The following is a 27,371-nucleotide window of genomic DNA, read 5'->3' as shown; positions in this document are numbered from 1 at the left end:
TTTATCAAAGAACCAGCAATAAAGCAATATTATTAATTAGCACAAGATTTATACAAGAAAGTGCCACCAACTTGCAAAGATTTAACTATTCAGCATTATTTTCATTTTCATTTTCATTCCTTGATAAGTTGTGTGCGCAAATGGACCCCAAGGGCTTCCTAGAAGATCAACCACCCTATTATTTTCATGCACAAGCATCATAAACACCCCTACAATAAATCTGGACTACATAAATTTAGGAGGTCACCCATGTAATTGCGAAAGTATGATGTATACTCAACCCCACTTTCTTACACTAATCTCTATCATAACTTAGCTCTCTGCAACTCCAACTTGGCTATGGTTCCCAAATGGACTTCATCAGGGCCATCTGCAATCCTCAAGGTTCGAGCTGTGGCCCAAAGATGAGCCAACACCGTATCCGAAGAAACTCCTGCGGCTCCATGCACTTGGATTGCCCTATCTAGTACCTGCAAAGCCATATTGGGAGCTGCAACCTACACATACACCATCGATTTAGTATATGACAACCAATTCAGCTCCTTTTGGGCAGGGTGAGTGTTAGCATGTTGCAGGAAGTATAATGCCAAATACAATAGAAAACTCATAGTCCACATGGTAACCACTGCCAACTGAAATGATGGAAGGTGATGGGTAGCATCCAATCCAATGCTAGGGTCTTTCATTGCTCTGGTGGGTCACACTCCATCACTATCCCTAATTTTCAATGAATGGTAAAGATCATAAGAACTATGGTTTTTCCATTGTCCTTAGGATTATAGAATATATCTGCAATTGTTTTAAGTGAAAGTAGACCATATAAGAGTGGTGTATCGTGTATGGAATACCTACAGACATCCAATGTAAGCTGCAACATATAGATGGTTAGATGAAATGTATGCAATTCTTGATGCTGGATATCCAATTGGGTGACGTAATCTCCACTATCCATATACTACTAGTGTATTGTATATTTTTGCCATGTTTTATGTATAAGCAGATTTACCTTTGCCATTGCTATGATTCCTCGTGCTTTCTTGTTTCCAAACCGATCAAGCTGATCTGCGGCTTCTAGCACTAGCAATCTTGTCTTCTCCAGTTCCACACGACACTAGAAAACATAATGATGATGCTCAAAACATTAGAAATTCTTGGAGATATCTCGTGGAATATTTTTTTTCTAAATAAAAAAAGGAAGAAATTTTCTAGAACTGGGAAACACTCTAAAAAAGGAAGAGTTGAATAGAGACAATTTCTCATTTTTCAGATTTCGTTTCTAAAGACTTAAATCTTTGGTAAATTTCTATCTCTGTCAAGTGTTCATTTTCTTATAAGCTTAATCATACATTTTAAAATAAATTTATTTAAAAAAATAAGGACAATTTAAGTAAATAAGAGAAACATTTGTAATATTAGAAAATAGATACATTTTTTATAATCTCAGAATATATTTGTGTGATTTTAGAAACATGGGAATATTAGTCCTAGTGAGTAATACTAAATAATTAGGTTAGCCTTTATCCATTAAAGTAGGAGCTGGCCCCTTGCTTTAAAATCCAAACCCTAGAATTGCGTTGCTGCAATAAGTCTCAGTACTTGTTAAATACCCATTCTCAGCTTATTGTATCCATAACCACTTATATAGCAGCCACACTTAATTCACAACAGACACTCAGCTTGTAGGACTCAATGGAGAAATAGGGTGGAGAGCATATACCTTAGCAAGATCAGATAGAAATGAACCTTGTTCTGCAATCAACTTCCCAAACACTTTTCTCTTTTGAGCCCTCTCAACCATCATAGAAAGACCACGCTCTGCAGCACCAATCAGCCGCATGCAATGGTGTAACCGGCCTGGCCCAAGCCTACCCTGCAATTCTTTCTTTTTTTAGTAACAACAATTAGGTTGATATGTGAAAAAATAAATAATTTAGGGTACTTGTATTCTCCAAGTAAGGCCTAATCAGGGTGGAGGATAATAATCTCGGTCTTGGTGCTTGGTTTCTTGGCTAAATGGTTATGGTGTTAGGGGTCACAGTAGGCTATCCACCCACGCAAAGATATAAAAAACTAAAATTAAAATTAAGAAAGAGGGATTCAAAAAGTGATATGTACATGATCAGGTCATCTATTCTTGAAGAACAAACACCAACAATCTAGGTCTCTTAGAACATTCAGCAACATGTCTTAGCCATGAACCATGACATAAACATGCTTACTAAAACCCAAAGCAGTGAAGCATGGCCTTACTTGGGCAATCTCAAAGCCACGGCCTTCTCCCAGCAACAAATTTGTAATTGGGACACACACACTTGTGAATGACACTTCTGCGTGCCCATGGGGAGCATCATCAAAGCCAAAAACTTTCAAAGGCCTCTTCACACACACACCAGGACTTTGAATATCCACAAGAATCATGGACTGCTGCCAATGCCTAGGAGCAGTTTGATCTGTTTTCCCCTGCATATTAATGAATCATTTTGTTTGAATAAAAAGTTATTGGAGAAGGATGATACGACGTCAATGAAGGAAGTGAACTATTATCGATATGCCTTGAGTGCTCGTAAGTCTTACCATGACAATTAAAAGTTTGCACCTAGGATCCATTGCTCCACTTGTCCACCATTTATTCCCGTTGATAATGTAGTGGTCACCTTGACTGAGGTAAGATTTCAACAAATTAGTTGAGTCTGCAATGTCTAGGATAAATTCAGAAGAGGTGAAAAAAATATATGTTCGTAGAAATTGAAAATATCCTTCTGGAAATTGAAAATATCCTTCTGTGGTCACATAGATTTAACCGTACAAAACTAAAACCAATTCAGCAGTATATCATATAGATAAGTCCCAATTCTATTGTCATATAAACTATAAATGAATAACTCTCGTTAATTTTTCTATCCATCTTTTCAGAAGCGATGTTTTAAAATGCAGGATGCGGATAGTATGATATGGCTCAACATAGTCTCCACATGGGGGCAACACCTCTGATGTGGTTAATAGATTTAAAAAATAAAAATCTTAAAAATATACAAAAATACAATAATTCATGAAAAAAACATTGATGTGATTTATGTGATAGTAGGTATCATAATCTATTCATTATCTCCAATATATTAGTTGTCTGGGACCTTGAGTCCCTTGATAGTTTGACAAGGATTAATAGAGTTTGTTGTTGTAACTTCTAAACTTTAATAGTTTAAATACCTAACACAATTAACATGTAAAACAAAACGATCTATCCCATTTCATACCAAATATTCATATTCCAAACTTCATAAACATCCAAAATTCCAAACTCTGCAGTTCTAACTTCAAAATTTTACTAAGTCAATTTTCAACTTTTCCTCTTGAAATAAACATTTAAAAGTTGATCCCTACATTTAACATACACAAAATACCATTACTAAATGCTTTTCTTGATAGATCAAATATACAGAGTGTTCGCAAGGGTGCACTTTAGACAATATACTTTATTGTAAAAGACTGTGTCTCCTTATCTTTAATAATATACAAGTATATAGTGTTTTCTTTAAATCGGCATTTTATTGTTTTTTTTTTTTGTGAAATTATCAAATTGATTTGTTATTGATTTTTACATAATAATTACAAATACAAAATGGAATCACAAATTTTATGCAATAAAATTAAAACACGTTAGTATATCTATTATACTTTTGAAATTCAAAATTTTACTTAAAAGCCAAAATAAATTAAAATTTATAGTTTGGTATTAAAAGTTAGACTTTCACTTTGATAAAATATTTCACAAATTATAAATAAAACAACATATTTGATTTAAAAAAATCTGTACTCGTGTTATAAATTTTGTATTCATGTTATTTCCCACTATTTAATTTGAGAGCTATAAATTTTATATAAACAGGCAATAGTTGTTTATTTTAGATCTATGTTATTTTCAAATGTTTGTTTTAAACACCATAAATTCCTCATAATAATAACTTCAACAAGTAAAATTTTTAAAATTATTTAATAAATGTGTTTAAAATTATTACTATAAATTAAACTTTGTAATTATAACAATGAATTTCAAATTTATAATTATAAATAAAAATAAAATTTATAATCTTAAATATAAAATAAAATATATAATTGAGAAATATTGTGATTAATAAAATTAAATTTAAATCATAAATAAAAATATTTTTCTTTCATAAAGGGTGTACATGAGATTACTCACATTTTCATTTATTTACTCGACACTTTGGTGATCAAATTAATAGGTAAGCTTTTGGATCTGAATTACATATTTATAAGTATTATATCAACTTATCAATCAAATTATACGACAAGTTTTGAGCCACGTAGAGTTCACACCACCTAAAACTCAAAACACAAATTGAGCGGGTGGCACAACATACTATCACCAGAAACATAACAATTTGTGATACTCTAAGCAGTGGTTCGTTTAAGATTAATATCAAAACCACGTTTTAATAAAAATTGTAGAATGTAGATTAGCTATACACTGTTAGCATATCCCAGAAGTTTGGATGGCTACTTCAACCAAAAAAAAAAAAGCTACTTTCATAAACTTTTAGTTATTAGATGTAATAAAGTTATAGTTTAAAGATAAAATTTATATCTAAATAATATCAATAGACAGTTAAAATTTAAATTATAAATACTTTTAATAATAAAGGAAGTAATAATACTTTTTTAAAATGGATATTTTAACTTTTTTCAAATATAACTAATATCAACTAATGATTAGCAGTATATCAAATATTTATCTTAAAAATTATAAATTTCTTATACCAATAATTTCAAAATTAATTAATAAATTACTTTAAATTTAAAGTTATAATTTACCAATGTCATAATAAAACTTAAATTTAAATCATAAATTTTTATTCATAAATAAAATTATTTTTTTTATAAAAAGTGCACAAAAGATCACTCACATAATCACTTATTTACTTGGCTTTACAATATATATGTTAAAGACCTTATAAGCTCATATATAACTTAAATAATAACAATAATAATATCAGCATACAAAATCTTATTAGGTTATGTATTACCTCATGTACATGATCCTTCAACTAGAAATCCTATGAATAAGTTTTTAAACTAAAACTTTTTTGCTTTAAAATACTCATGGGATCCTTAAATTTTAGATTATTAAATGCTATTAAGGAAAAATAATTTCTTGAACTACAAGATTGAAATAATGAGTTTTTTAAACCAGTTTTAAACAAACTCTATATTCATGGTATCTTATTAAAAATAAATTTGACACAATTTGAGCGGGTAGCACAACATAGTGCCACCACAAAAATGATGCATTGAATTGATGTAAAATCAATTAAAGTCAAACTTACAACATAGTCTAGCAAAACTGCAATAAAGAACTTCTATTGTTTAATTTCTAGGCAGTCCAATACATATGCACATTTAAACTCTATAATGAAAAATATAGCCAGTTTAAATAAAGTCTAAGTTCATAGTAACTTCTTTAAAATGAATTTTACACAATTTGTGTGAGTAGCATAGCATAGCATATCGTCATCATAAAAGTGATCTCATTACACGGTTTTAAGCAGTAGTTTGCGTAACATTACTTAAAAGCTAACGATCAATCTTTGATGAGCGTCCAAATAGAGTTGCTGATCCCCAGGTTCAATAGTAAATAAGATTTTGTGGATGAGTTGAACTTCAATTAAGAAAAAGATGGACTCCAAGAAGAACCAATAGGTGAAGTACTTCGACCATCGTATTTGTCTATAGGGTTTATATGGGTTCAATTGCTTTTAATAACTTTAGAAGCAAAATAAAATTTCTTTACAACAATAGAAAAAAAATTTATTGTATAGTAAGTTATAAATGTATAAGGTTATTAATTTTTATCATTCTTTAGATAGTTAAGTCAAATATATCTATAACATAAAATTATTTAAATTGTCATTTATAAGTCGTAAGACACGGTTTCTATGAGTCCATGTAGAAATAATTCACCTCTTAAAAATCTATCTTTGAGATGGATTTTTTTATTTTTAAGGACATGTAATCTCTAACATGGAGATCATGAATATGAAAAATAGAAATAATAATTCTATTAAGAAAACATTTGGACAATTAGTTTCAATTGTTTAAAGATGGACTACCTAATTGCATCCATCTTTCTAACATGAAGATCATGAATATGAAAATTAGAAATAATAATTCTATTAAGAAAACATTGGGACCGTTAGTTTCAATTGTTTAAATATGGACTACCTATTTGCATCCATCATTAAGATGGATGCTTTATACCTCGAGGACCACAAATGTAGAAATGCGGTCCTCGTCGCATGAAACAATTTTCCCAAGTTGTAAATTATAACTTATACATATATATAACTTATAAATATATAAGTTATAAATATATATTTGTAACTAATAACTTACAATTATTTAAATTTTCTATCAAAAAAACTTACAAATATTTAAATTCTTTTTTATAAGTGATAATAAATTGTTACTTATAATTAAAACAAACTCTTAAACATTTGGTTAATAAATCTAATTGACTTAAACAATATAACATTACTTACAAACAATCCTACAATATAGTCTAGCAAGACCACAATAAAAATTTCCTATTTTTCTTCTTCTACGCAATTAAAGCATAAAGCCCCCCGTCAATGTGTAATGCACATGACCCTTTAAAATCTATAGTGAAACAATTTATATCCATTTCAAACAAATTCTATATTCATATTTAACTTCTTTGAAATGAATTTGACACAAACTAAGCAGGTAGCATAACACAGTGCCAACACAAAATGACACATTGTGCTACTATAAGATTAATTTAAAATAAACTTATAATACAATCTCACAAGACCATAATAAAGAACTTCTAGTTTATAATTTCTAATCAATCCAACGCATGCCCATTTAAACTCTATAAGGAAACAATATGTCTAGTTTAAATAAATTCTACAATCATGTTAATTTCTTTAAAATAAATTTCACACAAGTTGAGTAGGTAGTACAATAAAGTGGCACCACAACAATGACATTGCACTCCTCTAAATAGTAGTTTACTTAATATTAATACTTATTTAAAATAACTTTAACACAAGTTGAAAAAGTAACACAACATAGTGCTACTGCAAAAATGACATATTGTACTATTCTAAGCAATAGTTTACTTAATATTAATATTAATTAAATGTTAACTTTGAATCTTGATCAATTATTTATACCTTTGTAAGTATAAATCAACTCTTTTTTTTTTTTTGAGAAAAGTTAATTGTATTCCATTAAAAGAGTATATACAGAAGTATTAAAATCGAGTGTCCCTTTTCAGTGGGACTCCTCATAAAAGGTTGTCAGTCAACCCTATACAAAATTGGTTAAAAGGACAGCCCTTGATGCTACAAGATATACAATGATATTACAAAAAAATAGGCTTATAAAATTGCCCCTATGTACAAACAAACTCTGTGATATACGTCAAAATTAGGTGGCCAAGAACTGCTGTTCCATTATCCCTCTGCGGTCCGGATCAAAGGTGACCCATAAAATCTTCAGTGTGAGCTCTGGCCCCGTCCTTTGCTAGAAGATCAGCCAAGTCGTTTGATGTCCTCAAGGTATGTGTCCAAGAGATGTCCATATCCTTGCAAATGTTAGCGATCTCATAAAAAATGGGAGCAAGATACCATGGAGGGGAGGAGCCCTCTGATGCCAGGAAATGATGATGCCCAGGAAATGATGTTACTAGTGTCCCCTTCCATAATAAGGTTTTGCCCCCAAGACAAATTGAAGCTTTACAACCCCAAGAGAAGGGCCATTGCCTCAGCATGCTGAGAGTCTTGGATGCCAAAGTATTCAAAATTGCCCTGTTGTGGTCTCTAAACAGTCCTCCCGCCCTGGCATAACCCGGGAACACCCGTCAAAGTTGAGTTTAATGTAACCTCAGATGGGGGTTTGCCAGTTATGGGATCTTTGGGCCTTGCGAGGACGGTGGAGCATAATGTTTTTCCAATTGTAGAGGAAATTATTAGTGGGGAATTGGAATCCCTGCAAATGTGGGTTAGATTCTTCTTCGCATAGCCATAGAACACATCTGTTAGGAATTGGAATTCCTCATTTTTGAACCTGATCCACCGTAAGGGACCTCTGAGATCCTACTATCCAATTGAAACACTTCACTTTGAGAGGTGCGATAATGCACCACACCTTTGATAACACCAAAGGGGGTTTAAGAGGGAAAGTGGGTGGTTGTATAAATCTCTTATAGAGAGATGCCACCGTGAAAGTACCAGAAGGAGTGAGAGACCAAACCAACTGATCCCTCCCATGGGTGGCAATGAAAGAGCTTTGAAGAGTAGTGGAGAGAGAAAGGAAGTGCGAGATTTCCTCATCTGAGAGATCTCCTCATCTGAGAGATTCCTTCTAAAGGAAGGGTTCCACTCCCTTCGGTTTCCCACCACTGCCATTGCTTCTACGACAATGGCTTCTTTGTTCGAGGCAATGGAGTTGAGGGAAGGGTACAGTTCCCTAGAGGGGGTGTGTCCAAGCCAGGTATCCGACCAGAAGTGCACTCTTGTACCCTCCCTTGAGTGGAATCGAACGAAATTCCTGAAGGAGAGGGGGGACATGAAAGATCTCCACGCTCACGAAGCCTTGTTAATATTTCTCATCTCTAGCACCCATGTACCCTTGGCGATGTTGTATTTGTGGCGCAAGACTTGAACCCAAGGGAGTCAGTTTGGGTTGCGAGGCGCCACCACCATTTACCTAGGAGGGCCTGGTAATGTTTTATAAGTATCTTGATCCCTAGGCCCCCTTGCTGTTTTGGTAGGCAAACTTTATCCCAAGAGATTAGGTAAAACTTAGATTGCTCCACTTGGCCCGACCACAGAAAACTTCTCATAAGTTGTTCTAGCCGGATTGCAACAGAGATTGGCATTTGGAAGAGTGACATAAGGTAGACCGGAGCATTGGCTAGAGTTGCTTTAATTAGGGTTGAGCGGCCTACTTGAGAAAGGTATCTACCTTTCCAACCCACCAAGCGCCGGTTGACCTTGTCGAGAACGTGTGACCAGTGCCTCTTTTTGGGTTTGCCAAGGCCTAGGGGCAAACCAAGATACACAATGGGGAGATCCTCCACTTTGCATTCCCATGTCAGAATCAAATCCTTAATATCAGCAGCGGATATGAGGACCCCCATCATTTTTTATTTTTCCATGTTAACTTTGAAACCAGTGGCATCTTGGAAGCACTTGAGATACAATCTCAAATTTTCAACTTCTTGTGGAGAGGCATCTAAAAACATTAATGTGTCGTCTACATACTGCAGGTGTGACACCATAGGGCCTCGACGAGAGGTATGGAAGCCCAAAAGAAGGCTTGCCTGGAAGAGGCGGGAGATGGACCGACTAAAGACTTCAGCCGTAATAGTGAAGAGAAAGGGGGAAAGAGGTTACCCTTGGGGAAGCCCCCACGTGGAGGGAAAGAAACCTTTAGGGGAGCCATTGATAAGAATAAAAAAGAATGGGTTAGAGAGACAACCTGTCATCCATTTCCTCCACCAATCTCTAAACCCCATGCTTCTCATGGTCTCATCCAGGAGGGTCCAGTCTACATAGTCGTAGGCTTTCTCCCAATCAATTTTGAAAATGAGCTCCGGCTTTTTAGAAAAGTGCCTGGAGTGAATACACTCGTGAGCAAGTAACACTCCATCTAGGATTTGTCTGTCTTTGATGAAGGCAAATTGGGATTGGGAGATGATAAAAGGGAGGACCTGTTGTAGCCTTGAAGCCAAGACTTTGGCCAGGATTTTGTAAGAGGAATTCAATAGACTTATTGGCCGAAAGTCCTTTTGCTCCTCAGGCCCTTGCACCTTTGGTACCAGAGCTATAAAAGTGGCATTAATAGCCTATTTAAAATTCCCCCGTGAAAGAATTCTTCGAAGAAACTCAAGAAGTCTAAGCGGAAAGTATCCCAAAATAATTTGAACGGGGCTATGGGGAAACTGTCTGGACCAGGGGCTTTGTCTCCAGCTAAATCATGTAGAGCCTTAAGAATTTCCTCTTCCAAGAATGGACGCTAAAGCCACAGGGCCTATGTGTCCGTTAGAGACAGGAAATCCAAGTCCGCCATTGCCGGTCAGGGGACAACAGGGGGCAGTGTAAAGCGCTTGGAAGTAAGAAAGAAAAGAATGTTCGATGTCATCAGGCTGAACCAAGTGAGAATTATTCACTTTAATGGTGGAGATAGTGTTCTCTCCTACGGCAATTTGCTATCCGGTGGAAGAACTGTGTATTCAGGTCACCAGCTTTAAGCTGGTTAACTCTAGATCTCTAGAACCAATGCGGTTCCTCTTTTTTGAGGGTGGAGAGGTAGTCGGACTTCAATTGACTCCTCGAGTCGAATTCAGCTTCTGTCAAAGGTCGTGATTCCTCTACCCTATCTAGAGCTTGAATGGATGCGAGGAGGGAGGCCTTAGATTGGCAGTAATTCCCAGGGATGGATTTACTCCAAATCTTCAAGGCAGCTTTAAGCCTTTGAATTTTGATTTGGAGTCGAAAACCTGCCCTGCACGAGACTTGACTAGAGAAGGAATTCCACCAGGCAGGGATGAGGGTAAGGAGAGACTTTTCTTCAAGCCAGGCTAATTCAAAACGGAAGGGTTTAGGGCCTCTACGGAGGACTTGCGTATCAAGGAGAACAAGGCAATGGTCGGAAGTCGCTTTGGCCAGAGCCATAGCGTGGGAACCCGGGAAAGTTTCCTCCCAGTCCACCGAAAAAAGGAATCTGTCAAGTTTGGACAACGAAAGTTGATGAGAGTGGTTGGACCAAGTGAACCGACAACCTTGAAGGGGTAAATCTAGAAGTTCCTACCGAGAAATGAAATCTGAAAAATTATGCATTCCCTGAGAAATGGAAGAATTTGAGTTTCTCTCAAAAGAACATCTGGTAATGTTGAAATCTCCTCCAAGACACCAGACAGAATGGGGAAGAGAGGCAACCGGATCAAGTTCCGACCAAAGACGAGGGCGGAGAGAGGCCAAGCAGGGGCCGTAGATAGCTAAGAATTTCCAATGTAGGCCATCAGAAATGCGAGACAGGAAGAGAGAAATAGAGAATTCCCCTAAATGGGAGGAGACAAGGGAATGTTCAGTATAAATCAACTAATCAATCAAATTATAAAATTTTAGTTTTTAATTTTCCTTTGTTCTTACTTAGTATAAATTATATAGATTATTCTTACATGTTCTTACAACAACAAAAAATTCACTATTACCTTCCCCTATGTATCCATAACGCCACTTATGGTTGACACCTAAACTCATCACATAAGTGGAGCTGGCATGCACAACATATCACCACACAAACATAATGCGTTGCACTATTCTAAGTAGTATTTTACTTGAAATTAATATACAAAATTATAGTTTATTATAAATCTTCTAATTTCTCTTAAAACAATACAAATCACGTGTGAAGCACGCGCATTCTGCTAGTAACTAATTATGGATCAAAATGAACCCTACTCATTAGTTTCTGTTAGTGCCCAAAAATTTACAATTCCGCAATAGTATTTTGATTGATCCAAACATCTTTAAGTAAAGAGATTTTTATAACTACATAAATTCAACTAGAGCATATCACACGCACAAAAAAAAAGGTTCACTAAACCATATTGCACTAACATATATCCATACAAACTACATGGAAAACATTGGTGACAAATAAGTTTAAGTTGGAAGGACTGTGCAAAACGCATGGCCATAGTGACAAACAATATAAAAGACTGCCCCGATTCCTCCCCTCTGCTTTTGATGGTAAGGGAAGAGAGTGAGAGACTTTGAAGGCCAAGCTTCCTGTCGTCACTCTGAGAAAGCGCAATGCAAATCTTAATTCATTTATGTAAGGGTTTTTCAACAATGACATAATTCGAGCAACTAGATATTTGAATCTCTCTCTCTCTATCCTGGTTCCAAATATATAAAAGCTTAACTAGGTCTCTCCTTTTGTTCCCAATCTCTCTCCCTGCCGGCTTTGGTGGCAGCAGTGCTACAGTCTCAGCATTGATAGCGCGATTGCATGCACACATCTAATTCAAGAGAGAGTAGTTCGGGCCACGAGTGTTGCTCAGTGGAGCAATAATGGTGGTGCACATTGGGTAGGTCGGGGCAGTGGGGCTGAAGGTGAGATGAGACCACACGCGAATCAAGTGGCCCAATCGAACTCCTCTCCACCCAATTTTTCCTTATACAAGGCGTTCCATCTTCTCCTCCATCTCCAAGCAACACCTGTCCATCACCTCTTTTCGGCGCCCCTTCGCCGTACAACTCCCACAATATCACGTAGTTCCCTGGGATGGTATTACTGTCAGCGTAACTTGTGTAATTGGCAATGGGGGCACCATGCTCGTGTCGGAGCACCTCGCCCGTGACCTCGTTCCCCTCTGAAGGTGGGCCTTGTCTGTCTTTTCTGTGTCGATGCCCAGTAGGAAGATATTTCAACACACAAAATGGAACTAGGATACATTGTTGTGGAGCTCGCTCAGGCAAAGGATGTCACCGACTTTGTATTTGTAAAACCAACATACCCCGTGTTCACCAGCTCATACTCCCTCCTCACCTTCAACTCGATCTGGTCAATACATTCACGCTCTTCCAGGGGTGCGTCATAGCGTAAAAACCTCGAAGCCATGTTAGGCACAATGGTGTATGGCACCTCACAGCGGGCTCACATCGCCAAAATAGCACTTGGAGGATGTGTACATGGTGCAAGTGTGGGGTACGCCCCTGCTATAGTAGTTGAGTGTAAGCATATAGGCTCCGGTGCTAAATCCTGGAGATAATGGCCTCCCAATTCATGCTCATGCACTCAGTTTCATATGTGTAGCTAGTTTAGGGTTGAGTTTCAGGACCATAAATACATCTACAGTTTGTTGATGGCCACACCAAGGGGGCCAGTGGTGATGCCATGAATGTATTCAAGCCAATGGAGATGCAGGAAGCAGATGGTGTGGAGGATGCTGCAAGCAAAGACAGCACCCATTTTGAGAACCACGTTGTAGTAGCAGAGGCCACAAAGCATCTGTGCATCCATGTTTTGGAACTAGCCATGGCAGATGATGGCTTCGATGTGGCTGGTGTTGTTTTGGGGGTTGTGAGCCACAATCAGAAATGCTTACTGTTGTAGTAGGCAATGGAGCTTAGCTTTCAAAGTCTCTCCTCTCATTTTGTGCTTCTGTCAAAAGCAGAGGGGAAGATTCGAGGGCATTTTTTATATGATTCACTACTATGGCCAGGGCTTCTGTACGTTCATTCCCACTTGACTTTTTTTGTCTCCAATAGCTGCCACACAAATTGCAGGGATTGTTTGTGTAATATCAATAAATGTGTTTATATTCGTGTGGTATACTATAGTTGAATTTATGTTATTGTTAAAACCCCTTAAGTTCATTGATCTGAGACATTTGTAATGTAATCTGAAATTCAGGTGTTCTTGTCTGTTGACAGGCCATATCCCTACTAGTATTCAGATAGATTTGCTGTTAACTAGTGCAAAGCATCCTCCAAATCAAGTACCTGGTTGATTATCTTGCAGAAAATTCAATTTTTAAAAAAAAGCAGCAAAGATGGACCAATTCTACCACATTGAAGAGCAGAACATGCTACATATTTAAGTTTTCATTCACTAGATATTGTTTCAACGTAAATGAACAGAAAGTGCCCAGATTCAAAGTCAAACGAAGAATTTACTTTGGGCTTAGTAGCCTTCCTGAGATTACACATACCAATGCTGGCCAGTTCTCCATAATTAGACAATACTTAGCTGGCATCCACATGCAGCAAATTTACACAGATTTTATGTGCATAACCATACATAGGACTAAATCAGCCAACTGAAATCCATCATGTATGCATGAACTCAAAACAGTGTCGTCCATATGCCATGGTATGCAAGCATGCCCTCATGAAAGCATTCACATCAATGCCCATGCATAAAAAATTCATCTTCATGCCCATGCATTGGAAAATTGATAACATTTATTGGTGTCCCACAAGTATGATTATTCACATAAATGCATAAAAAATATTGCCCAACTCACCGTGTGATTGAGCACTCAATGTTTGTCGCATCTGAAGATGCAACTTGTGGTTCGGTCATTGCAAATCCAGAGCGAATTCGTCCTTCCAGTAGTGGAACAAGCCACTCTAATTGTTGTTCCCGGGTTCCATACTGAAGCAATACCTAAAATACAGGAGGAAATGTCATTCGACCAATTGCAACCTTTTTTCCTTATATCATGCTAAGTCCAAAGAAACTAATCAATGGAACAACCTAAAAATATAATTGACCATGAAAAATATTGATTTTGTATTTTCTATCCTTTTAAAATAAATACCTGTGATAGATAAGATTAACATTGATTTCCTTTATATGACAATATAAAAACTGAGAAGATAGTATGGTACATAGGACTGGGAAGGTGTTACATGAAGACATTTCGTAAGAAATTTGGAGAAGAAAAATATGTCACAAAAGAGGAATGTTGGAGTTGCGTTAAGGTAAAAATAAGGAAAGGAAAGTTTCCAAAGTGTTCAAACATTGTACCAACTTTCCAAAGCTATTTACAACATAATGCACGTAGGGCCTCAAGAACGCAGCACATGTATCAGTGTTCAACACATTTTTTTGGTGTTTATTCATACTGCCCAAACAGAGACATGTTTATATAATAAAATAAGTACGAAATAAAAATGGTAAATTTACAGCAAGATATGATATGTAAACATTAAAATAGATAAATGAACTTATCATAAAATGTGTTGCATACATATAATTATTTACTTCTTGAGTTCTCAACAATGTTGGAGTGTTGGACACCAACATAGCGAGCCAAATAGAATTTCAGGTTAACACTAGTTGCATGATCCAATATTGGTCTAGACAGGCCATTATTTCTAGTCTTATCTGGCGGAGCTAGACTTCCTAGGTTACAATAAAAATAAGAAGCTTAAAATATCACTAAGAAGATCCTCTGTAAATTATAAAATCAGAATATGATGTTACATTGTGACAAGTTGTCTAAAAAAGGAGAATATACAATTAAGTAATTATTTAGAAGTAGTTATTTAAGCAAAATTCATCATGATGTTAATCAAGGAAAGAGAATGCTTCCAGCAATTATCCTTCAAAAATCTAATATACCTCCATATTTCCTGTGTCAGGTGCATTGCAGTTGAAAATTTGAGGAGCCCAATTCGAGCGTCCCATAATCTCACACAAATAAGCATATTCAAGGTTTGAAAGCCCAGCACCCAGCAATTGAGCCTTTCCATACTCAAGGGAATCACCCATTGATCCACCTAAAAGCAGCCTTGCCCTTTTAGCAGTGTCCTCCTGAATTTTTATATTTAGAAAACAAAGAAAGACTTAGGATTTTTGTTTTTGATGTTCAACAATTATTCGATAACAGAAAATGTATGCATTCTTTATTTAGAAGTCCCAAAAGAGAGGATCATCCACAGGTAATGGTGAACATATATGGTAGTGAGAGCCCATTTATTAGACAAAGAATGAGACGCTTACAGGTATCCACAAATTCCATAAGCCTTCCATTCTAGCCATCTCTTTTAAACGTTCCTCCTCAGGATGCACTGTCCAGCGCATGCTTGAATTTGCAAGCTTGTTGAATTCTTCTTCCAATGGGTATATATGATTGTCAATGAACTTCAGCAATTTACTTCTCAGCTCTTGAACATCTGGACGCAAGACATATCTTCCTCTATCCATGTCACCAGCCACCCCCTCTCTTTCAAGTGGGACATGAGCACCACCTAAAGCTGCATATGCCGATTCAATCAGATGACAAAGAAACACCATATATTCTCAAACAAAAAAAGAAACGGACAGAACTAAAACGCTTGCATGCATGCCAATGAGCAACTAAGACAAAGAAAAACTGACCAAGTGTTTTTTGGGGGGGGGGGAACATAATTTCGTCTTCATATAATTAACCATAAGAACCTTTGGTTTTATAATCAACAAATTCTATTACAATTTAAAATCGAAAGGACGATAAAGACATCCTGTGACAGCCAGAAAATTTATTCTCATCCAAAACCCAGATGGTCTTCATGTATTTATTTATCAGGTAATGTACAGGCTCAATGCTTTCCACTCCGTTTGCTGGAATTTGTAGATGACAAGAATAACTATTGCATAATCAAATATCAAAGTTAATAAAGTGCAATGGCGGACAAGTACTAGTTGACCAGAATTTTACAAAAAAGTGAGTCTCCAAAAAATTTGGAGGAAGGTAAAAGAGACAAGGAGGTGTAAGTACTCTTAATGCATTTGGAGGATGAAAATTAATATATGGGTGCACAGCCCTAGCATAAGAAAATCTGAGGTACATTCTGCAGCATCAGTAAAATCCTAAAAACATAGGACATGGTAACTCCTTGCTAAACATTCATATCGAACCTGATTAATGAAAGCAAGTTTCACAAGCAACTCATTTGTATTTTTTATTTGCAAAATCGATCATTCGTGTTTTGGAATTGTAATATTCTCACTCTAAAATCTGAGTATGAGTATCAGTCTTGATAAGCTGAATGCGGAGTTGAGCTTTTTAAACATACCAGACGGAGGCCTGCTGGGAAGCACATCATCTCTAGCGATAAATGCCCACGCTGTCTCAATCAGATTGTTTGCTAATCTTCCTGTATTCTGGGCTCGTTCACCTCCTGTAGCATTGCCCTGCACAAGTGAAGTCAAGTCTGAAATGGCTTTCTCTTAATAAACACATTGAAATAAACAAGGAAAATGAATTTTATAAGCTTTATTCCATAATATAGGTTGTGTAAGAACCTACCTGGTTCCATCTGTGATACACCCCCGCATAAATAGACGCTCCACGAAACATGGAAAAGGCAATGTAAAATTTCCAATGTTTATATGGCCATGGTCTTCCCTGCGTTACTAAGGTTCTGTGAAAAAATTGCTTAAAGGAAAAATGATATTATATGATATATTGATATTATTTTTAATAAAGAACACATGCTCTTAAAAGTACTGCAAATAAGGAGGCAAAACAATACTTACAGCTGCTGAACAGTACTCAGCCAGGTACTCTGCTTGTGAAGGGATTCCTTCCGGAATGTTGACATATTCGACTCCAGAAATTGCATCATTCGATGTCAAATCCAAAATGTAAGGCTGACAGGACATTACAACAAGAAAATAAGAACCTGCATCTTGTTAATTGCATACAACAGTCGTCATTTTTATATTCACTACATGTTGCACTGTCAATGCATGTAGGAAATAGTAATTCCCTAAAAGCTTAATACCATCCACAGTAATTAGGTACAAACATATCATAACATCAAAAATCTGACACATCACTATAAAATGTCATGTGTCTGATGACTATGTCAAGAGCCTTGTAGTCTACGTTAACTGATGAAGAACCAGAATTTGCATGATCCTGGAGTCGTTTCACAATTTAATTGCTTGGTGCTAGTTCATCTCAGCAATTAAAATTTCAGAAGAGTACAGCTAGAAGAGCTGACAAGTGCATCTTGGAGGAAATTGGTGCCATTTTGGTACATGTCATGATAAATAGAGCAGTCACCAAATCACTTTCAATTTTTCAAAGATAGATAAACTGGGCTGGACTAGGCTATAGGAGCTATTGCTCTAGGTAGACAACTGTTCAGAATGGCGTGAAATTAGGCGTGACCCACCAAATTCTCTAAAATAATTAACAACTCAGTAATATCACTTGCTGGTTTAATTAACTTACAATACATATCACAAGATTTCCCTTTGTCTATGAAACATAAATGAGTTGGGCAGAATGGAGGCGCAAAGTCCTTCATGATAAATATAGGCAAGTGACAAGAAGTGCATGTGCAGGAAATAAGGTGATCCTGATGGCCAAAAAAAATGATATCATAGATCAAGGGAAAGTGCACTTGAGGATATATGATTTCAAGCCAACTAGGTAGTATGTCATAATAAAAAATAACGGTGTCTTGATATACTCAAGCCAATGGGTTTTAGTTATATGCCAATTTGGGATGGAACTATCCACAAGACAATATATGAGGTTATTAGTCCACAAGACAATATATGAGGTTATTAGCTGTAAATGAATTACAATATGATTGGAGGGGTGTGGCTACTGCTTCTTTATAGAACACTACTGCCATCCACACCAATATTAGCAATGAAAATGTGAAGTATGTTAAAGTCATATTTTAAATCATTACAAAAGATAGGTATGTTGTTCTCATACTCATATTCCACTGTATAATGTGTTTCCTAGAGCACCTTCTCTTATGACCATTGAGTCTTTCTCAAAATCACTCAATTCTGCTCAAGAACCCAAAAATTACAAAATAAGCCTCCCGTAGACCACATTCGGAAAGGCCATGGATGAAAAGCCTGCAGCATAGTATTAAAACAAATCCTAAGATGAGTTTCAAACTTCAATCATATGAATAGTTAGTACACACTTGCTTCATTGAATAGATTCACGGCATGGTCCAACTATGAGGGACATTTTCTCATGTAACTAAAGTGACCATGGTAGGCCGGCTGGTCGTGATCACAATAGTCGAGCATTACCACTGTTCTACGTGGACATGAAGAGCACATTCTTTAATAGGATGAAGAGCATAACTTAGATTTACATGAGATATACATAAGCTCGTCACCAGGGATGATTGCTTAAACCCATTCAATCATGTATCATCAGCATAAGGCATTGTATTCTCAAAAGCAAGTTCCAGAGCATAGTTTCAACAATTTAGAAAGGCATTGTAGTCCATATTGGCTTAAGATGGTAATCATTCTATGCCTGTTTGCATGACAGAATGGGAATTTAATCTCGTCTGATATTCATGGATGACATTTTGATGATCTTTTTTTGAGAAAGTTAACCTTGACATTTTGATGATAGGAGATAAAAAACCGAGGAATTCAACAAAGCCAATGTCATGACAGTTTTAGATAAAAACGGGCCACATGTAGAATCCCTGGGGCATAGATATTGCAGGTCACCTCAATGGCACTTGATTACTCGATGTAAACTGAATGTAACATTGTCTGGTCATGAGGATGATCCAGTGGATGACATCATGAAGTAGTGGCAATTGATGGCAAACCCTATCCACCTACCACAGAAACTGACATTGCTCATGTTGTTACCCCACACCAACAAACACCATGTAACTACCATATGTTTCAGTTTTCCCAAATTGAAACTTTTCTATCAATAATTGAGAAATGAAAGACAGCCCATACATGAGATAAGCATATGCAGTAAAAATAATCAGCATAAACTGATCGTAAGCACTAACAGCCAGTTTGTTCATCATTGACAACAAGCTGCTGAGATAAATATTAAACCTGCAGGAGAAAGTTAAACCTTATACAAATGAGATCTAGAATATTCAGAAAGTCCAAAAATGCATAAATGCACAAATCTGGTCAAATGCTATAAATATAAGAAACTAATTATCCTTTTTATTATGCAAAAGAATCAGTATATCAAATATAAGTAAACCACTTGCCATGCATGTATATGCAACATCAGACATTTGGTTTCCCAGGGTTGATAGTTCCCAATCAAGAATACCAATCACTCGTTCCTGCAACAAACACAAAGAGTAGCCCAGAAGTAGCATACTTAGCCAAGTAATACTCAAAGGGCTGAAATAGAAAACAGATCATTATGTGTTTAATGAAGATTGCTGGAATCTTTATGATGCATTTGATATTACTCAAAAGCATGACGTCTGCTGATCCAATCATAGAATAAGGAAAAACCATAATACAATATATTGAATTTTGTTTTGCATTGATAGAATCATAGAACTGCTTTCAGAAGTAGGGCCTTATGCAATGACCTAAAGAAAGCATCACAGAAGTTCAAATACCTGATGAAATGTATAAGTTACAAGCTGAACAAATCATTAAATGCATTGAGAGACACAATATAGAAAATTTTACCTCTGAAGGATGGAACACGAGATTATCAATTCGGTAGTCTCCATGAACAAGTCCGGTTCCTGATGCTCCTGAAGAGTCTTCAGGCGGTATATGGTAGTTAAGCCAGTCAACCAAGTTTAGCATTTTTGGGTTGCGTTCAAGTTTTCCTTCACCAGTAGCAGAAAGATATTGTTTCGCCCACCTTTCAATCTAACGACAAATGTATTTCAGTCAAGATCTCCTCATTCAAAATAAGCTAAACTCTGCTTGCTTTTAATTTCAGAGAGGCCAGGAGTGCAGCATAAATAATCAGAACCCTCACATGAATGGTCATAGCTTGATAGAGGAATTAAATCTTACATGACTTTCAAGCATCACATCAAGGACAGCACAAGTTAAACTAGAAGTGTAAAATGTGTTATCAAAATGCGATTTCAACTTGCACTAAACTCATACACAAAGAGTTACACCAAAAGGATAAACATCATTGCCCGTTACAAAAAAAAGGTGTGCTATACATCACCATATCTATTCATCATTAGATTTACTTCTTTGCATCCCAAATAAATTTGTAAACAAAATTTCACTTCCATCAGATACTAAGTGTTCCTACCATAATAAATACGAAAAATGACCCCTCCCCCCTTCTTTCCTTCAAACTTAAGGTACACATAAACCCTCGGGTTCATGTAAAACCTATGGACCCCCTTTATAACTTTAATAAATAGGACCTATACCCCCCTCACCACCTTTTCTAACCCAAAATGGTCCAATTCTCCATTCTTCCTCAAAAACTCCCTCTCTCTTTTCACAAACCAGGTTCTTCCAATGGAAAAGTCACCAAAAAATAAATCTCTAGTTAGCTTCCCAGCATTTAGAAAACACTTTTTTCAGTAGCTTTACCGGTGTTTTTGGGCGAATCTTACAAAACATCATACCTTTTTCAATATGATATTCGTCAATATAACATTCTATGAATTCTTGAATATCCCTTCTCTTTCTAAATAATTTACCATCTTCCCAGCCCTCTCCTCTACATTCACAATCCCAGGGACCATTGCACGAGAACAAACAACCCCAAAAGGACTTTTTCCCAATCGCTTCCTAAGAAAAAATCACTCCATCTAAGATCTCTTCTCTCCACGACAATATTAAGCCCAAACTGTAATGCGACCAGTACATATGCATCAAAAGCACCCATTCTCTAGGTCTTGGAGTGAACTAAACGGAATCAAAACTGTCCGGGGAGAGAAGACGATCTTTCTCCCTCTGGAAGGTCCACAACACCCTTAATCAGAGATAATTAGGTTGCTTTAATTGGGAAACAGTTAGTGGTTACTCTCAAACCCAATTTATACCAAGCCGTACGTGATTTCTTCAGCAATGTCACCCCAAAGCCGCCATACTTTGTTGGGTTTACATGAGTTAGAGAGAGAATAAATCAAAAGCACTTGTTGGGTGTATGGTTGATTGTGATTCTGATGTTTTGAGCCATGAGATGGAGACAGAACTTGCACAGAAACATTGTGATAGAGAGATGGTGTGGGGCTTGTGTGTGGTGGAGAAACTTTGTGAAGGTAAAAGCATTGCAAGGGGTTATTCAATATCTATATATATATATATATATATGGAAAAGTCTTCCCAACGCCTATAGGCGAAAATGAACAGTGATTTCGGCTATGCTCATCACCGTCCAAAATTCATCGTACAATCACAATTGTCCGGTAATGTTTCATTTTTCATTTTTTTCTATAAATCGGAATTATCTGAAATTTGGAGCGTGTGTACATCTTAATGAGGCGCACCTAATAATAATATGAAAAAAATATTTCGTAAAATATAAATTGACCAAAATACCCCCGTAAATTTTCAAGGGTATTTTGATCAATTTATATTTTGTAAATTATTTTTTTTATATTTTTATTAGATTCTCCTATTTTTGATGAACACACACTCCAAATTTCAAATCATTCCAATTTGTAGAAAAAAATGAAAATTGAAACACTACCGGATAACTGTGACCATACGATGAACTTTGGATGGTGATGAGCATAGGCGAAATCACTGTTCATTTTCGCTTATAGGCGTTGCATAGTATTTTCCATCATCTCTCTCTCTCTCTCTCTCTCTCTCTCTCTCTCTCTCTCTCTCTTTCTCTATATATATAAAGAGAGAGAGAGGGAGCGAGAGAGAGTTTATTTTGTTTCTTAGGGTTTTTTATGTTATGATCAGAGGTGGCCAGAACATGCAAACTTGCCCGAAAAAAGTTTCATTTCTAAATGCCAGGTAGTTCGCCAGATATTCATTTCCAGGTGAATTTTTTGTGGGAGAACCTGCTTAGAGAAAATGAGATCTAAAAAGATTGGCATTACTCTAAGGTAATAGGGCTTTCCAATAAATTATTGGTAAGAAAAGGTGGGGAGAAGGGTATTAGTCTTGTTTTATAAAGTTGAAGGGGATCCATGGGGTTTACATACTCACGAGGGTCTATGTGGACCATAAATTTCATGGGAGGAGACTCAGATCATTTTCCTAATAAATAATATGAAAAAGAGTTATTGTGTTCTATAATTTTTAGATTAATTGTCAATGCGACCGCCCACATTACCCCAATCGGTAACATCTCATAGTGGCTCATAATTAATTGTCAATGTGACCACCCACATTACCCCAATCGGTAACATCTCATAGTGGCTTATAACAGATATTGAGGACCGTGCATTAAGGTCCCATGCCTTGGGGACTTAATAGTACACGGCTAAATGAAGTTTGTGGTAGTATGGGGGCCAATAGTCCCCATCCACATGAATTTTATCATTACCACTTTACCAGTAAGATCAAAAACAGATATTTCTAAAGAAGTGTGGTAATGAGAATGGCAGTCAGGTCACCATGTGTGCTGTTGAATTTATTTTATTTCGTCATCCATGATAAATTCATTAATAGGCAGAAAATGGTGATTGTTTCCTATTTTAACTTAAATTTCCAAAAAGTTTGATACTTATTGACTTGATTGTTGAGGCATTTTTTCGTTCATTTTCTTGTTGTTTGGGCTTTTCCTATTTTAACCCATTCTAAAACATATGAGACAAATTCAATTTTCAGATGTTCTAATTTTCTTGAAATGTAAAATGTAAAACTGTCTGCTCAAAATGGTCGTCTAGAATTTCTGGACATGTACCTTTCTCAAATCTTATAAATACATCTGAAGGATTCAAAATTTTGACTACCCTTTTGAATCCATTATCTTGCCTTTCTTGTGGGGCATGCATGAAGGCTTGCTAGTAAATCATGAAATGTTGGAAAACTGGTTTTTGTGAATTGGAATGTATGGTACAGGTTATGACTACATTGTACTTTACACATGAAAGCCATCCACCGTCTATTCCCAAGACAGACATTGGAGATGAACCATGCATGGCATGACATTCATCCCTGACAACAGGTTTTCATGACAAGAATGGACAGTGGATTGCCTGCCTGTTTATATTGTTGCATACCCTCTGTGTAAGCAATACTGCTTCTCCAAATTTGATAATAAAAACTATATTGGATAATTGGATTTCAAACCAAAAGACTGATTAGTTTGGAGTTGCCTGAAGATTGTGTTTTGGGTGTCAATAGGGTAATGCCATAACAATTTTGCTATGAGTGCTGACCTCTAGATAAAATATCCCTTTGTTTGAATGACATCTCCATTTTTTAGGTAGGTAGCCCCTAAGTAAAAGATATGGGTTGCGTTAGGTGGGCAGCCAACGTAAAACTTTGCCACATTGTATCATGAATCCTGAATCTATAGTCTTACTGAGGGTATAGCCTTTGATAGTGAAGAATGGATGAACATGATTCATGTAGCCGACCACAAATAATTGGGATAAGGCTTGGATGATGATGATCATGATGACATCATTTGAAACGAGAGAAAAAGAGAAGAATAAAGGCAATAATACTGTAAGGCCTATGACTTCCTGGATAGCATTAAGCTGCTAAAGATCGCCCCACCCCCACCCCCCTAAATCCCCGAAGCATTGTTCCAGATTCTAATGAAGCTTTAACTTTTTTACATTAGTTTGGAAAATATATTAATTTACAATGGTCAAATAACATACGCTAGCAATATGGTGCATTTGTATGCAGTATGCTGTATAAAAGAAAGACAACCAATTGAAGGTCAATGATGAGTAGAAATGTGCTACTGACTGCTCAAAGAATCTGAGTAGAACTGATGCAGCATAGCACCAAAATGTCACCATATCAAATATGACTCATTGTGTGAAGGTATTATGTAGATATCCTCACCCACCAATATACACGTGCACGAAGATTGACATAGCAACATGAAATGTTTATAACTGTCAATGAAAATGGATAAAAAAAATAAAACAAATCCATATGCACGCCCACATGAACCCAAATGACCAGATCGAAATGTATACAATGTGCATAACATGGAAAAAAATGCATTCACGCATGTATTTGTGGATGTACGTTACTTCGCATGCGTGAGCAAATGCAATTATGCAAGTGCGAAGTGGACACATATGCACAGTGATATATTTCAACAAAGTCGATTTCAAGTTTTGAGAATATTTTCTGGAAAACCACAAGTATCTACATATTTTTTACATGGATCTTCTTCACTATACATAAGCATGTTGACATGATAGAAAGTTTGCAAATACAAGTTTTCACGCTACTTTAACATCAATTTTGTTCAAAAATATTTTTCTACGAAAGCATACTATTTTATCCCTTCAATTGAATAGAATGTTTGCAAGGGAAGACCCCAAAGCATGGAAATATATTTGATCACATGAGCATTCTTACGTTATTTTATAGCACATTTACTCACCTGCCTCCTGCAATAGTTATCTCGTCTTCCATATTTTCTCAATCCTACAGAATCCACATCAACACTGTGTAAAGCAGCTAATGCCTTTGCACTAGAAAGGTATATAGATTTCCTTACGGTTGGGTTCAATCCCTGACAACATGCAGTACCATTGATCAAAGTTATTAAATGCTGGCATGATGAGGATGAATCAATATTCTAGCTTTTGAGCATCCTTAAATAAGAATCAGGATTTAATTGGGAAAAATACTGCTTCAAAAACAGGCAAACATCATCCATATGGGGTATACATAAAATCACTTCACTTTCCCAAGCAAAGAACGAAACATCTCGATTTCTCAGATCAACAAAAGATATGCCAAGAACCATGTCTTACCGGTAGCTTAGGATCTAGAAATATGCGGCCCTCCAAATACTCCATGATGTAGAAGGCAGTACCTATTACGCTAACATCCGAGCACAAGCAAAAAGCCTTTGGAACAGGAACACGAGTATTGTCTCCTAAGGCCTTGAGAACCTGAATATCCAAATAGTTAAGACTATTAATGCAATCATTACCTTACAGGTTTTGTTAACCTAATAATGCAGAGTATAAAGCAATCATTCCGTTAAAAGTTTGCAAGAGCGTTAAAGCAATCATTCCCTTAGAGGTTCTCTTAGACCTAGTAATATGTCACTGATACATGAAGACATGAAGGAAGCTTAAAAAGATGAATCCAGGCATCAATTCATGTACACATGCCCCTGATAACCCATTCAAGAATCCAACAGGGTGGAATATAAATCCTACGAAGGAAGCCTTTGCATCCAGAACAGCAGTCCACACTAGTTATCTTACTACCTCAAGATCTATTGTAGTATAATGCAGTTTCTGAAAGTGTTGTGTTCTATATTATGCATAGACAACAACATAGCAGGAACTAGTGGTTACAATAGTCTATGTAATAACAATCCTTTCAAGTAATGTTTGTGTGTGTGTGTATGACAAGGATTAATGCACAGGAATAACACTTTAATTTGATTATTTCTACCTGAAATTCTCTTTCTACAGCATGAGCAGTTTCAAGCAACCTCCCAGGAGGCTTTTTTCTTAGGACATAACGTTTGACTGAAGATGTTGATTGAACTTCAAGACAATATGTTGGATTTGATTGCCCATGCCTAAACTGCATATGTGAACAAATGTCAGTGAAGACAAAGTGACCCAAAAAGGAACTTACGACTTCATGAGATCTCAAATCTTGAATTGAAATCGATTTTCACATCATAACTAAAAACTAGCATTTAAAAACTCAATGCAAAATTAACTTTGCTGGCCCCAAGTTATAAAAAGAAGGCCCCAGGAAAATCAGATAATGTTAGGGATCACTTATAAAAACCATACTCTTTGAAATGGCGGCATGCTGTGGCCTCTAACTCGCCGCATAAAATTCCCCAGTAAAAAGAAAAAAGTCACTACAGTAAAAAGACACTGAAATAAAAGTATATGCCTAACCTGCACAAGCTTAAGAAAACACTGCTCTTTCCAATTATTCCACAAAGAATAAAAAACTTAAATTTCATAATTCATACTAACTAGAACATAGATGAGAACGAGAATAGTACAGGAAAATGGTTATTTGCCTGTTTGTACAAGAATACATGGTTTTTAACAGAACCGATACAGCTAGAGTAGGATTTCCGGACTCCTTTCCTAAACCAGAGGCTCTACTTATCTACTTTGAGTGTCATAAACCAGACATCTACGAGTAACTGTTTGTGAATTACTGCTCAAAAACTATAAAAACAATTCATAATTCAATGCAGAAGAACAGAGAAGAATTCCAGAATGCAACTAAAGCCATCGGACGAACATGATCTATACCAATTATGCTATCAAAACGCTTTACATTTATAAGTTTCCTCTAATATGAACTATGAAACAACTTCAACTTCTTAGTGTGTCTCATTTTTCTTTTCTCCTATAACTTTGGAGCTTCTCAAACTTTTACCTGTCAGAAATTCTGTATTCTTTTGGGAAATTCGCATATTCTCTAAAGTTAAACTAATGTTTAACTTTAAATATGTTTGATTCTTCCGCTTATTTCTGACCTAGAAGGTTCCGTAAAGCTTTCCCTTCTTTGGTAGAAAGAGGAGGTTCTTCATTAATTGGATAACTTTCCAAGCTCTTCCAATTTTGGTGAGTTTCATAAGCTCTCCGCGCCATTAACGTACAACAAAAGAAGAATAGAGAAAAAAAACAATAACAAAGCCTCATAGAATTACCTGCAAAACTCTGAAAGTGATCAGTTCAACGGGAAATCCCTCGACATTTTCCTGGCAATATCTTAACAGTGCGTTCTCATCAAATTGATGAGCAGCCTGTACATCTCCAAGCAGATCCCTTGCACGAGACGCCATTGTTTCACCTAAATGAAAAGCCCTGAAGAATCCCTTTCCAGTGAATTTTCAGCAAATAGATTGATCAAAGAAAAGAAAGCAAAATCCAAAGAAAAACGAATTCAATGTACCAGAGCGTGAGAACGCCTCAGTAAAGAGC

The 27,371-nt window shown here is 36.3% G+C and overlaps 1 protein-coding gene across 1 annotated transcript; it reads right to left on the bottom strand.

Annotated features, from left to right (window-relative positions):
• Positions 1-27,371, bottom strand: IBR3 (acyl-CoA dehydrogenase-like protein). The gene is made up of 18 exons (XM_006841428.4): positions 27,343-27,371; positions 27,098-27,254; positions 25,864-25,998; positions 25,209-25,349; positions 24,833-24,964; positions 20,002-20,190; positions 19,563-19,640; positions 17,086-17,199; positions 16,856-16,954; positions 16,623-16,740; positions 15,568-15,821; positions 15,187-15,378; positions 14,084-14,226; positions 2,575-2,659; positions 2,251-2,460; positions 1,718-1,870; positions 1,007-1,111; positions 1-497 (listed from the first exon to the last, which is right to left on the bottom strand). The coding sequence occupies exons 2-18, from the start codon at positions 27,230-27,232 to the stop codon at positions 306-308; spliced, it is 2,475 nt and encodes an 824-aa protein (XP_006841491.1). The 5' UTR covers positions 27,233-27,254; positions 27,343-27,371; the 3' UTR covers positions 1-305.

Source organism: Amborella trichopoda, chromosome 2 (genome assembly GCF_054954075.1).
Source record: "Amborella trichopoda isolate Santa Cruz 75 chromosome 2, AtrichopodaSantaCruz75HAP2 v2.0, whole genome shotgun sequence".
In the NCBI taxonomy this organism is placed as follows: domain Eukaryota; kingdom Viridiplantae; phylum Streptophyta; class Magnoliopsida; order Amborellales; family Amborellaceae; genus Amborella; species Amborella trichopoda.
The sequence above is the reverse complement of the archived record's forward strand: the minus strand, read 5'-3'. Positions and strand labels throughout refer to the sequence as shown.